The 15,058-nt window shown below is 36.4% G+C and overlaps 1 protein-coding gene across 1 annotated transcript; it reads left to right on the forward strand.

The window, feature by feature from the left end:
• The first annotated feature begins 11,485 nt into the window (after positions 1-11,485).
• On the forward strand, positions 11,486-13,888 carry LOC145120854 (histidine-containing phosphotransfer protein 4-like). Its single transcript, XM_079056651.1, has 6 exons — positions 11,486-11,639; positions 12,606-12,736; positions 12,982-13,050; positions 13,140-13,211; positions 13,355-13,427; positions 13,582-13,888. Exons 1-6 carry the CDS (start codon positions 11,583-11,585, stop codon positions 13,600-13,602), a joined length of 423 nt encoding a protein of 140 aa, XP_078912777.1. The 5' UTR covers positions 11,486-11,582; the 3' UTR covers positions 13,603-13,888.
• The last annotated feature ends 1,170 nt before the right edge of the window (positions 13,889-15,058 follow it).

Consider the following 15,058-nt stretch of genomic DNA (forward strand, 5'->3'; position numbering starts at 1 on the left):
TGTTCATAATTGTATGTATAATAGAGAAAACATAGATCCAAGGTATTTAGGGTTGCATGTACACTTAGGAGTGTTAGAATGATCATAACCCAACACATGTACCACCGCTGGCCACCACAAGGGTGGTTGTGTGTGTTTATCTTAGTGTGTGTGTGTGTGTGTGTGTGTTTATTTGGGATTTGGTGTTGAATGTTGTAATCGGTGACAGAATGATCAAGGAAAACTCATAACCACCACAGTGAGGTGGTGGCTGCCGCCACCAGCCGCCGTTGTGGGTGGCGGTGTGCTTTTGCTTGTGTTAGACTGCTTTTAAGATGTTTGGACATAATTCGACTAGAACCATAACCACCACCGTGAGGTGGTGGCCGCCGCCGTGAGCCACCGTTGATCACCACTACCCGAGGTGGTAATGGGTGGTGCCCGACTTGTTTAACCCTAGTTGACCTAATGAAACCCTAGTTGACCTAATGAAACCTTAATTGATCTAAAGACTTAGCTTTTGGGCCTAATTGGGTTGGAAACCCTAATTAGGGTTTAGAAAACCCTAATTTGGGATATATGGGTTTTGGAGTGTCGGGACCCGCATTTTGGATACACGGATTGGGATTATGTATTAAGCCGACCACACTACATGATTGACCCAATAGATTGGACTTAATGGATTAAGTCCTTAATGGGTTAAGTAGGAACACTTAACCCTAATCGTCATTTTATGTGAAAAACCCTAATTGGGTTTGGGTTCTTGTTGGGCCATTTCTTGGACTGGGTTGCTATGGGTCTTCGTGGGCCAATGGGGAACATGTTTATGGACTAAGAAATTATTGGGCTTTAGGATAAGGCCCATTGGGAAGGCTTGGGCCCAATTTGGAAAATTAGGCCATAATTGGGCCTTGATGATTATGAGCTATTGGGCCATCAGAATGCCAAGTGTTTGGACTAGAATAAATGGTTGGGCCTCAAGATAAGCCCATGTAGAGGTTTGGGCCCAATTTGGAAGATTGGGCCATATGTTGGGCCTTGGTTGATTATTGGGCTTTTGGGCCTTTAGAGTGTGAGTTTGGGCCTTGGTTTTGAACCAAGCTAGGTTAGGGGTAAAATGGTTCATTTACCCCAAGTGTAGATTTTTGGTTATGTATTGAAACCCAAATGGTTAATTGGGTTTTGTCTTGATGATTGACAGTACGAGGATCGGTCAGCCAGCAGTCAGGGATTTATCCGCGGGACCTCAGCAGTGCGAGGTGAGTCTCCTCACCATACCAATCGGTCTAAGGCACCAAGGTCGAACCATTTTATGATATGTGTTACACTAGTTGATGTAGTGTTATGTGGCATGTTAGCTGGTTTTGTGCTAGAAAGTATGCTAGTCGTATATGTGTTATACTTGTATGGAAGACCATAGGAGAGCCCATGGAACTTGGATGTAAGACCATGTGGAGAGCCCATGGCTTTCCTATTAAAGACCATTGGGGGGGGAGCCCATGGCACTTGGATTTAAGACCATGTGGAGAACCCATGGCTTTCCTATTAAAGACCATGGGGGGAGCCCATGGCACGTAGGTGTATGACCATGTAGGGAGCCCATGGAATCCTGGAGTAAGACCATGGGAGGATCCCACGACATCCTTATATGTTTTTATGCTTGACTTGTGTATGCTAGTTGATTATGTGACATGTGGTACGATAGTTGTTTATGACAGTATGTGATGCTAGTTGTCTTTGTGATACTTGAATGGAAGACCCCGAGGGGAGCCCGTGGCAGTTGGATATTAGATCATGCGGGGGAGCCCATGACAATCCTTATATGTTTATATGCATGACTTATGTGATTGATATGGTTTATGTAGCTGTTATAGCTAGTATGGATTATGTGGTTATGTAGCTGATATAGCTGATATGGATTATGTGGTTATATGGATTGTGTGAGGTATGCTCTGGGGAACTCACTAAGCTTCGTGCTTACGGTTTACAGTTTTGGTTTCAGGTATCATCGATTTGGAAACAGAAGGGCCCAACTTCATCGCAGTGCACACACCTATGTTTTCCGCAATGAATGATTTTGGGATGAACTATAATAAATGTTTTACTTAACGATGTTTTGGAATGTTTGAAATAACTGGTATTAATGTTTTGGCTATATTAAAAATGAAATTTTTACCCTTGATTTTTGGGTCGTTACATCCAAGCACTAAATCTCTTCCTAGGCATTTCCTAGGGCAATCACCACACCACTCTCTGCCATCAGCTACAGAAGGAACTCCCTCTAACCCCCTTCTAACAAGCTCACGAATACAATCACATATCACCAAAACCAAATAATTCTTCGAATGAAAGGTCTCACACTACAACGGTTGGACTCAAACAAGAGTTGTGCAATAGAGTTAAAACCTAACCTTCTAAAATTATTTAGTTTCAATAATATGTAACTTAGCATATTCGCTCATTAGTTAGATGAGGTTAACTATAACTCCTAAAAAAGCACAAAGCAAGCAGCATTCAAGCATTGAGTAATCGGAATCAAGCATAACCTAAACATGACATCCTATCACTAACCGATCAGTACTAGCATGCAAATCTATAAGCTCATACAGCAGGAATACAAAGGCATCTCTCCTAGATCCTTAGCCCTAATCTAGCATGCGATTAACAGATTCACATATCAAGCATATTATAAAACATGCATGGGTATTTTGGGAAAACTTAGTTGAGCTCGGTAGATTGCATGCACCACACCCCTTTCTTTTGTTAGAGAATTCTTTTTACAAAACATTCCTTTTATATAAAAAGAACTACCAAATCCTCAGTTTGAGTTCAGACACACCTAAGAATGTGCCCGAATCCCTCAAACAAAGGCTCTGATACCAACTTAAAAACGCCCCAAAAATTAAGACCGAAAATTTCATTTTAATTATAATAAAACGATCAACCCAAACGTGTTTTATAAGACCATGGTTGAATCAAAGTGTAACCAAAATATCCAGATACATCAGAGTCAAATAAAAATATGGAAAAATGTGGTGTGTGCGATGCGATCACCCCAAGCTCTTCCCTTTGGATCCGGAAGTACCTGAAACATAAACTAAAAACCGTAAGCACGAAGCTTAGTGAGTTCCCCAAAACACCACATACCATACATATGAAACATATAATGGGCCCTGCCTGACATCGAGCCCCACTTTGAAGAGAACTTTCTCTAATATGAGATGGCCTCGCCACATCACATTCATCAGGCCGCGCCTGGCATCGGGCCCCGCCCGTTATACATACTAACATATAAACACATATCACAAAGATAAATAGCATACAAATAGTCATCAGTCCCCGCCCGATATACATATAAACACATAATACGTGCAAGCATAACAATATAAATAACATACAATATATTCATCAGGCCCCGCCCGATATAAATATCAAATATCATACATGCAGAGTCACGCATAAAACTAGCATCCTAATCATAATAAACCATGAGCCGAAATTGGTGCCTTCGACCCCCCAAACACAGTGAGGAAACTCACCTCAAGCTACTGAATCGCTCAGATAAAATCTCGGACTGCTGATCCAGAAAGAAATCCCCGCGTTAACACCATCAAATAATATCCATATAATAATTGGTCCACAATCCATGACTGGAACCCTAGTCCGATGTCTAACCCTCAGGGTAAAATTCCAGTTTACCCTCTCCTCACTTGACCCAAAACCTAAGGCCCAATCTAATAGCACCAAATACCCAATATGGCCCAACTTCCTAATTGGGCCCAAAACCCTTCATGGGCCTAATTCCAAGAAGGCCCAAATCCTAAATAACACCCAAAGCTCCAAATGGTCCCAAGCACAAAAGTCTCAAAGTAAAAAAAACTAGTGGCCCATTAAGGCCCAAAAAGCCCAAAACAGCGTCTCACATCGTGACCAATCATTGGTCATGTCGTGAGACGTGTCCGCTACGATATCGGGACTCGCTCCTGACTCAGACGACTCAGCGGGGACAGTGACTCATGCTCACGTCGTGAGACCTTATGTCTCACGTTGTGAGAACGGTCTGAAGCCAAAACCACCTTTTCAACGTTCTTAATCCATCCAACCCTCAATTCTAACCCTTCTAGAAAGCTAAAGGGGACCCTAATAGTCCATAAGAATGCTTGATTTATGGATTTTCATGCACCATGCATATCCCTCCATCCTTGTGGGTCAAAAGTAGCAAATTGGTCTCAAACTCACATGCAAGCCTCTAATACTACACCAACTTCCAGATCTGAAAGATATAAGACTCAAAAGGCCATTTGAATCCATAAAGTCGCTAACTTGATGAATCTACTCCACTCCAATCAATCCAAAACATAAGAAAATGGGACCAAAGCCTAGATCTATCCATGAAATGAAGTAAAGCTTGAGTCTTGATACTTACAATGGTCTAAACAAGATGAGAGCTGATAAAGATGATGAATCCAAGAAACTTCCTTCCCAAGATGCTTCTTCTTCTCTCATTTTCCTTCCTTTCCACAAGCAAAATCACCAAATATCTCAAGGTGAATTAAAATCTAGGGTTTCCAGAGACTTAGAGGGTGAGAGAGGTTGAGGATGGGTAACCCTAGCCTCTCATTCCCTTAAATACCCGAAAATTAGGGTTTGGGTCATTAAGCTCACGTCATGAGACCTTATGTCTCATGTCGTGAGACTCCAAAATACGGGTCAACGGTCACTCACGACGTGACCCCGAAGATCTCACGTCGTGAGGACTCCCAAAAATGCAATAAATGAATGAATTTAGAGCCTTAGGGTTCCGGATGTTACACACAACCTTGTTGTGCAAGGTCATCGTCTTCCTGTCCAGAATAACAACCGGTTTCTCCAAATAGTTCAGGCACTCATGAACCTAAATGTTATCCAAGGATACTACTGTGTAATCATCAGCCAAACACTTTTGCAACTAAGAGACATGAATTGTGTTATGAATTCGGCTAAGCACGACAGGTAGATCCAAACGATACACAACCTTGCCCACTTGGGTGACAATCCTGAAAGGTCCAATAAACCTGGGGCTCAACTTGCCCTGCTTCTGAAACCGAATGACACCATTCCAAGGTAACACCTTAGAAGCATGAGATCTCCCACCTAAAAATCAAGGTCAGAACGGCGTGGGTCAACATAACTCTTCTGCCTACTCTATATAGTCTACAACCTATCCCGCACCTGATGAATCAACTTCGTGGTCTTGAGCACTACTTTAGTGCTCCTCATCACTCACTGGTGAACTCTCCTGACTTGGGATAAAGTGGGTGCTCTTGGTCAATCTGTAAACAATAATCCATATAGAATCAACCCTGCGTTTTATCCTTGGCAACTTTGTCATGAAGTCTATAGTGATCTCCTCCCATTTCTACATGGGAATAGGTAATGGTTGCATCCTGTCGTGAGGTCTCTAATGTCCGGCATTGTATTTTCGGCAAGTCAAGTACCGCTCTACGTACCACACTATCTCCCTCTTCATAAAGGGTCACGAATAGCTCAGTCTCAGGTCTCTATACATCTTCGTGACCTTTGGATGGATTGAAAAGCTTCCTCCAAAAAATCTGTCTAACCCCACCAGCAGCAGAAACGCATAGCCTGCCACAGTAAGTCAATACATCCCGACTATCTCAACTTAAAATGGACATAACCTTTGATATGTAAGAAATTTGGATACATGCGATATATACATGGTCAGTCGATCCTCAAATTCCACTGTGTAGGCCCTTAAATCTCAAATTTTCTTAATTTTTCGCTAAATTTTCATTTTTATTTTATTCTAATGATAAAATATTCGTTTCATTATTTTTTGAAATTATCTCTCTTGTAGGAAGTTAATTAGTAAAATTTATTATTGATTTCAGTTTTACAAATTTGGGCGTACCTCACAAATTTAGTCTTGCTCTGTTAAAATTTATCATCACCTTTTATAAAAGGTCCTTTGTAAGCTTTTAAATGTATCTTGATTTACAGTAATAAAATAACTTTGAGTTTTCCTCTATTCTTGCTTTTGTTCTCCATCAATCGCCACATAAGCATTATCATGAGATGACTGCTTCAGATTTTCAATAATTGACATCCTTTTTACACGTTTAAGACTTATCGTATAAAAAATAATTTTAATTGAGATAAATGCAATGACTTTAGTATTACGTTTAATTTATTAATGTCTAGTGACGTCAGATGCATGGAAAATCCATGCATGTCTTATAAATAAATTCAATCTTAGACATAAATTCATCTCATACAGCCTCGTGACACAGCAAAGCCTCGTGACACAGCAAGAAAAACGACCATTGGGACGACATTATTTGCGACGACAGGAGGCATTTGGGACGACATAAGACAAACACAGGACTGGCGTCGCTATTGGGTCGGCGTCTCCGCTAATAGCGTCGTCGCTAATGATAACAACCGACGATCCAACGAACGTACGCTACACTCAATCGTGGCCGTACATTTCCCACAAGATCCAACGGTCATGATTGCTTCTCGCCCAGTTAATTGGGACGACACCTTTTGTGGCGACAATATCGCCGCTATTAGAAGCGATCCGTGTGACACTCTTAAGAAGCAATCTTGGCCCTATGTTATCGAGCAGATCGCAAAAATCACCAAAAAATGGTGCCATGGTTCCCTCCAACGTGTCGTCACTATTTGTCCGCGGTCGCCGCCAAAGGCGTCGCCACAAAAGGTTCTTATCTTTTGTTCGCCTCCGTCCCAGATTAGTTACTCCATGAAATCTTCGACGTACACCAACGATTTTGTGATTCCTCCGGCGAATTTTCGGCCTTTTTTCAGCTTGGAACTTCTCCGACTTGCCTCCACCACCCACTCGTCCATTTTTGTCGACAGTGCTTCGATTTCTGCTGATTCCGACATCAATTTCCGGCCAATAGCTTGACTTCTGACGACTCCTACGACAGTATGGCCTCCTTTCTCTTTCTATCACGATTCTGACCTCGATTCCTTTATTGATTTCTTGAGTATTCCCTGTTTAAGCACCACAAAAGCCACCACCGTTTTGTCGAGCTTTTTTCTGGCGACCACCACCAACACAGACCCACCACCACCACTGTTTTGTTCTCCGGCCACATATATTTGTTAATTAATTTTAAATATGTATTATATATGCATGTGTTTGTATTTGGTATTGAATTGGTATATATATATATATATATATATATATATATATATATATATATATATATGTGTGTGTGTGTGTGTGTATGTGTGCGTGTGTGTATTGAAATTGATTAGTTCGTATATATGCATATCTTATAAATCTGTGAATGTATAAATGTGTATATGTTGTAAATCTGTCAATGTATATATCTGTGAAAATGTATTCCTGATTTGTTTGAAGATGAATAATAGCCTAGTTGCTTAAAATATATGTGTGTATATGTGTATTTGGTATTTGGTATGTGTATATGTACAATATATATATATATATATATATATATATATATATATATATATGTGTGTGTGTGTGTATTTTGTATTTGGTATGTGTATATGTATAAAATATATGTGTTTATATGTGTATTTGGTATTTGGTTTGGGTAACAGCCGGGTTATTTGTTTATATTTCTCATCTCTTTTATCATTACAATAAGCTTTATTACACTTAGATACATTTACTTTGTGTTAAGACATGTGTATTCACAACAAGAAATATGACGTTTAGGGACGACAATATTTGCTTATGTATATGTGTATTTGTATGTAAAATGTTATGATTGACAATGTAAATTCAAAAAACAAAAAAAAGTTGTATGTTATAATTCACATTATCATTTAAAGTACACTGTTATAATAGAAAAACTACATAACTAAGATGCTATAAATAATAAAACTTCGCTATAGTTAATATTTAAAGTACAATGTTATAATAGAAAAACTACTCCCACTTGTGTTATAATTTTTCATATTGTGTTATATATATATATATATATATATATATATATATATATATATATATATATATATATATATATATATATATTGTGTTAAATTTTTTCAGGATGTCATTTTTCTGGGTTGCATTGGTTCATCTCATGGCTGCTGTGATGGGCCATGAAGATGATGGTGGTGACGAGCCATCACATCCGTTTAGTGGAGGTTTTGGTGTTCACCAGATTTTGATGGTAATTAAGATTTATTCTAATTCATTGTATTTCATATTGTACGTATATAAAAAACTATCCGACTAATATTTTTTATGCAGTTGTACCTTCCAGACAAAGAGGCATCACAGTAAACAAGAAAATGCATTGGCTATACGAAGCAAACGGCAGGCGGCCTTTAAAAATATTATTTGACAAAAATACTTTGTGCCAATTAGGGATGTATACGAATGTTTCATTCGGGAGGTTGGAAGTTATATTTGGCGCGGCATAGCTTTGGATAAGAACGCCTGGAAAGAAGTTCCTGAAGCCGATCGGAATGGCATGTTTACGTATCTTTCGGTAAATTATTTTTAAAGTTATATTTAGCTTGTTTAATTTTGATTTATTTTTAACTTCTCTATTTTTTTTGTAGACATATTTTGATTTTCAAGCCATTTCAAATGATCCCGATGCTAGAATTTTATGAGCGTCACTGAACCATCAGATATGTCAGCGGTATAGAGGCCGCAAAAATAGGCAAATGATAAATTTATAGATATGCTAGAGGGTGCGGATGCAGCAAGGGCTCGACCCCCTCCCCCCCCCCCCCCTACCCCCCTACCCCCCCCCCCCGGGGGTATGGATTCAGTGCGTTGGAGTGCTACTATTGACCACTTCTTAACAGATATGCGTTGTAAACAATCCAATGTAAACAAAGAATGCCGGAAGAAGCAAGTAGTTAAGAATCGTTGAGGGACGTGCAAATACGGTAGTGCTTGTTTCAAGAATGTAAGTTATATTAATGTTTATTTAGTTATAACATATTTTGTAATGTTTATTCAAGTATAACATATTTTTTAATGTTAAACAGAATTTGAATAAACTTAAAGTATTTCACCGTGTGCATGTCAATAAACAAGGGGAATTCGTTGGCCCGTTAGTCAAAGAACAATATGTAGGTTATTATTACTTAAAAATGAAGTAGAATGTTGTTTTTTTTGTGTTTGTTTTGAAGTATATTGACAATCTTCGTGAAATACAGAATTCTTTATTTGCTGAGGTTGCTTTACAAACTCAGCACATAGCCGACTCCGGTGGTGATCCGAACTCCATTGATTGGATAACCTTATTTGAAAAGGTGTTAGGTGCTCGTAGGGGACATGTGAGATATATTGACAAATTCAGAATGTTGTTGTTGTTGTTGTTGTTTTTTTTGAAGTATATTAACAATATTCGTGAAATACAGAATGCTTTAGTTGCTGAGGTTGCTTTACAAACTCAGCACATAGCCGACTCCGGTGGTGATCCGAACTCCATTGATTGGATAGCCTTATTTGAAAATGTGTTAGGTGCTCGAAGGGGAAATGTGAGAGGCATCAGGCCTAAGCTTTCCGTAGCGGGTACAAGTGCTCCCTCTCAGTGGCAGTCACAGTCACAAACACCGCAACCAACACCGGTACTTATTAATTTGTTGTGAATTTTGTAATTTTGTAGTTTGGTAGTTTGTTAATTTGTTAGTTTGTTAAATTGTCATGAATTTGGTAGTTTGTTAAATTGTTAAGGACTTAATGTGTTTGTGACTTAATTGTTAAGTAATAATAATTTGTTTTTATAGGTTGACATATTTTAATTTATATTCTTACTTTGTAGGATGTGGATGTTAACGCTTTTCTCTAAACTCGGCGTTTGTGACGGCAATTGGAGATATTATCCGCTCATTTAACAAGCAAGTTGACAATGCGACCAACAACGACGAGGAAAACGACAATGGGGAAGACGATTAGTATTTCTTGTTTTATGTTATGGGTGATGTTAGTATGGATGTATTAGAGTATGGACTTCATCGACTACTATTTCATGTTTCGACTATTATTTCATGTTTATTAGATTGTTTATGTAGTAGTTATTTGATGTTTAATGTAATGCAGATTTCTAAATTATAATTTCCACATTTTTATAAGTTCTGCATTTTTATAATATAAACTAATAAAATATATAAATTTTATTTAAAAAAACGGCATTAGTGGCGACATTATTAGGGACAACATGAACCTCTGGGAATCTTGACCGTAATAACACCTGCCGGTTGCCGGAATATGTTTAGGGACGCCAATTTTAGAGACAACGATGAGCATTAGTGATGACGTCTATTAGGGACGACACTTTTTTGGGACAGTGTTTGTATATTAGCTACAAGGTAATTGCGGCGACTCAATTGCGACGACATGTCGTCCCTAAAGCCGTTATGGACGACATTGTTGAGTATTTGCGACGCTCTTTGTCATCCCAAATGGTGCCTTTTCTTGTTGTGGTTAAGGAAACAATCATAATGTTTAGCTTGAACCTTCTAGCTAGTTATACTAAAGAACATTATTTTAAGGGCTTTTTTCCCAATGCTTAACTAAAAATTACTTCAAACTTTATAAAATATGTGTCCGTTAGAACCATTCTTATCGGTTTTTAACTGGTTCTGAAATCAAAATCACCATTATGATCGGTATTGGGGTTGATTCCAACATTTTAAAACTGTTGGTTTTGGTTTCAAATTATTATTGATAAAAAATAAATAAATACGTATTACCTTTAATTCATTTATGTCTAGTGACGTCAGATGCTTGCAAAATTCATGCATGTCTTATATAAATATATTCATCTCATACAGCATCGTGAAGGAAACAATCATATTGTTTAGCTTGAACCTTCTAGCTAGTTATACTAAAGAACATTATTTTAAAGTTTTTTTTTCTCAATATTTAACTAAAAGTTACTTCAAACTTTATAAAATATATGTCCGTTAGAACCATTCTTAACAATTTTTTAACTGGTTCTAAAATCAAAATCACCGTTATGATAGGTTTTGGCGTTGATTCCAACATTTTAAAACTGTTGGTTTTTCAAACTATTATTGTTAAAAAATAAATAAATACCTTCAACCACTTTAATTTTATCACCCATATTCCAAGTGTATCTAGATTTATTAAATTAGAGCACGCCCGTCCTAGAGGGTGGACGATAAGAGCGATCGTCAAGGACCCTTCTTTTAAACGGGTACAATTTTTCTTTTATGGAAATTTTTATATATAGAAGATAGTATAAATATATTTTTTTTCAATTATTGAGTTATTATAAAAAACTTGATAATATTTGTGTATTTTAAAATTCTATTTTTTTTCTATACCCTTGGTCCAAAATATTTTTGAAACAGCTTGATTTAGAGATATACCAAAATAGAAGACATTTCCATTTTTCTAGATTAAAGTTTTTGATTCCTTTCTATCTCTGTGATCTCTTCCATGCAACAATCCCACCACCCCACTTCCACCCCCACCATCCCCTACCATATAAAAATCTTAACTATAAAAGGCAATGCAACACTTGGTTTGATAGAAGGAAGCAATACCCAAACAAGTGAACCCACCCTCTAAAGATTCAATCTATCATCTTCGTTACATTTATCTACAAAAGATGGAACAAAATCACTTGAAGAAGATTAACTTCATCAAAAACTCCCTCTTTGAACAGGTTTGTAATATTTTTTTATCTTATTGTTCGAAGTATCCTAATAAGTTATATATATATATATATATATATATATATATATATATATATATATATATATATATAATTTTTTATCTCACGTGAAGAAGTTAAAAATCTGGTATACTTTTTCTAGTCGATATGCTCTCTCGTAAACAAAAAAATAAATGGTACTAAGCCTATTTCCCCCTGGGTTTCCGGTACATACATGATTGGCTTATAACTTACCATGGCTGAGTAATGTGATTGGACACAAGTTTTAAAATATTCACTTTTAAAAGAAAGACGATTTAGAATAAAATTTCGCAAAATGTTTATGATGCAATTTAACATAACGTCCTCGTTTTTCAAGTAGTTTGAGCTTTTCCCAGGATAACTTAAAAGAGCTTAAATATGAATCTCATATATATATGAGTATAACCAAGTGGAACGAATACCTCAATATGTGATGATGATCAAATTCACCCTTGTGATGTTATTTCGTTGGTTTTTCAAAAAGGTCGTTTATATATATGGTTCTAGAAGTGAACATGACAATTTGTTTAATGAGAATAAAAGTAATTTATATTTTACGTTTATATATTGTTTTTTAAATACAATAAGTTCATGTCTAATGCTACATATCGTTTCTCTCGTCAAGTTTATCTCAATTCCCATAAGTATGGAGCTAATTGTTTCTTTTGAAAGCGATGAAAATTAGAGAAAGATAATATAAATAAAAGATACATTAGTCATTGCAATATTCCAAACTTATATATCTGCTTTAGTATAAGTACTTTATGCATCCCGAGCCATGTCATCCATAAGTCACTTCTTATATGTACATGATTCATTCTCTCTCTCTCTCTCTCTCTCTCTCTCTCTCTCTCTGTGTAAAAAGTTTTGGGTTTTGGTTGAACTGCTAGATGAAGTTCTTGCTGAATTAAATGAAATAAATGTGAATATTTTTAGGGTTATTTAGATGAACAATTCACCCAACTTGAGGATTTACAAGATGATGCAAACCCTAATTTTGTGGAAGAAATCGTCACATCGTTTTACTCAGATTCAACGAGACTAATTCGCAATGTAGAAACCGCACTGTAAGTAACAATCAACCATCCGCCGAACATCCTATTTTCTGATTAAATATATTAATTTCTCCAGCCCTTTAACGTCGCGTACATAATAAGTCAAACAAAGGATATTTACTATTTAGCAACCTATTTTGCCAACACTTGTCAGTTGCTAGTATCTTTTTATATCGGGTCATTTTCTGTTGGTACTTTGTCACAAATATATCCTGTGACGACATAATTGGTAATGAAAGTGAAACTTGTACTTACAGGGAGAATCACCCTCTGGATTTTTGCAAGCTTGATGATTATATGCATCAATTCAAGGGTAGTAGCTCAAGGTATACTTCAGTTTAAAACCCCACAAGATTAAAATTATGAGTATCTTAATTTGAAGACTTTTATAAATTTATATAAATTTTATCTGTAGCATCGGTGCCAAAAAGGTGAAGGTCGAGTGCAATCAGTTTCAGGAATGCTGCAAAGCTAGGAATGCCCAGGGGTAATTTTCAATGTTAAACAATTCAGTTATTCAGCACTCAATTTGTATTCCTCACACGACTAGACTGAATGGTATATAGTTAGCATATCCTATTATTTAAAGGTCGTCTGTTTAATCCCTTGATGATGATTGCTTGATTTCAGATGTATTATGGCATTTCAACATGTTAAGCAAGAGCATAGCACTTTAAAGAGAAAACTTGAAGCATATTTTCAGGTTTAATTCTCTTTCAAACTGATCTTAATCGACACATATTGTAGCACAAACAAAACATATAGTAAGGTTTGCAAATTAAAATTGGTTAACACTTATCCAAGACAATCCATAGATCTTAAGTTCCAATGTAACACTTGTACAAACATCAATTCAGATCTTAAGGCAAGTAGAATGATAAGAAGAATCACGTCCTACAAGCGGAAGGAAGAAGAAGAATCTACAATGTGAAACATTTCGATCGATGATATCATCATATTTATAAGCAGATAAATTTATGCTTTTGTATCTAGTATTTGTTTTGGTTTCTAATTTTCTGTGTGTTGGATGTATCATATCCACTTGCGGGATGCATCATTTTTTTTGTTCAACTTTCAAAGTCAAATAATACATGTCCCGTTAGCGACAAACTTATCCATTGTTCCTCTCTAATAAACAGCGAATTAGCGACAGACGTTTTTAATGTCTATCACATACTTGGTAAAAGGATTGATTACGAACAAATTGTTCCATAAAAATATGACCGTATTTTTTACTACAAATTTGATGTAGTAAACATCCATCGCTAGTTTTTTAGTTTTTTAATTTTAAAAAAAAATGGATTTCCAACGGAACAACTTCGTGATGGATTCCCCAAGGAATCATTTAGTGCAAATTACAAACAGAATACAGATTACTGTTAGTAATTGTTTACTGACAAACTGTCAAAAATGCATTTCATGGTCTTTTAATTTAGCGACGAAACTCCGTCAATAATCCATTGGTAAATTGACAGATTAGAAAATATTTAAAATTTTATTAAATTTCAGATTTTTATAAAAGCACAAATCCACCACCTATTAAAAGTAAAAGATATTAGTAGTTAAGATAAAGCGTACAAAGAAAAAGTTGTCGGTTTAAGTAGGATGGTTGTTTTAAGGTTGAAAAAGCTGTTTAAAAGAGTAATATATTTTTGATTCGTTATATTTGGTGATCTAAGTTTTTTTTTTTTTTTTTTTTTTTTTTATCATTTAAGTTTTTTTTTCTCCTTTTATATGTATGCTTTCAATTTATTTAAGACAAAATTGCAAAAATAGTCCATGTGGTATTTATTTTTTTGGGGTTTTAGTCCAAACCACGACTTTTTTGGAATCGTGTTCCTTTTGGCCTAGTTTGTATGTGAAAATTGTCCCTCCGAAAATTGAAATGACTAAATTGCCCTCTTAATATATTTTTTATATTTTTGTCTATTTAATTTAATGTTTTGTTGATAATAAAATGGGGCCCACACCTCTCTCTCTCTCTCTCTCTCTCTCTCTCTCTCTCTCTCTCTCTCTCTCTCTCTCTCTCTCTCTCTCTCTCTCTCTCTCTCTCTCTCTCTCTCTCTCTCCTGATCACACACAATCGTTTTTCTTATTCTTGAAAATACACAAGTTCTTCAACACATACACACATAAAATTTGGAAAATGATTCATATGGGTTCATATTTTTGGGTAGGATCTATTTTTTGTTTTTGGAAATCAATTCACATGTTCACATGGAAATCAATTCACAGGTTTTCACTTTAACACATACTGACACACACAAGAACAATCAAAAAGGGGTGCATCTTCATCTGATCAGGGGAAGAGGAAACGAATCTGCAGCAACAATG

The sequence above is a fragment of the Lactuca virosa genome, chromosome 6 (genome assembly GCF_052849685.1).
Source record: "Lactuca virosa cultivar CGN04683 chromosome 6, Lactuca_virosa_CGN04683_v6, whole genome shotgun sequence".
NCBI lineage: Eukaryota > Viridiplantae > Streptophyta > Magnoliopsida > Asterales > Asteraceae > Lactuca > Lactuca virosa.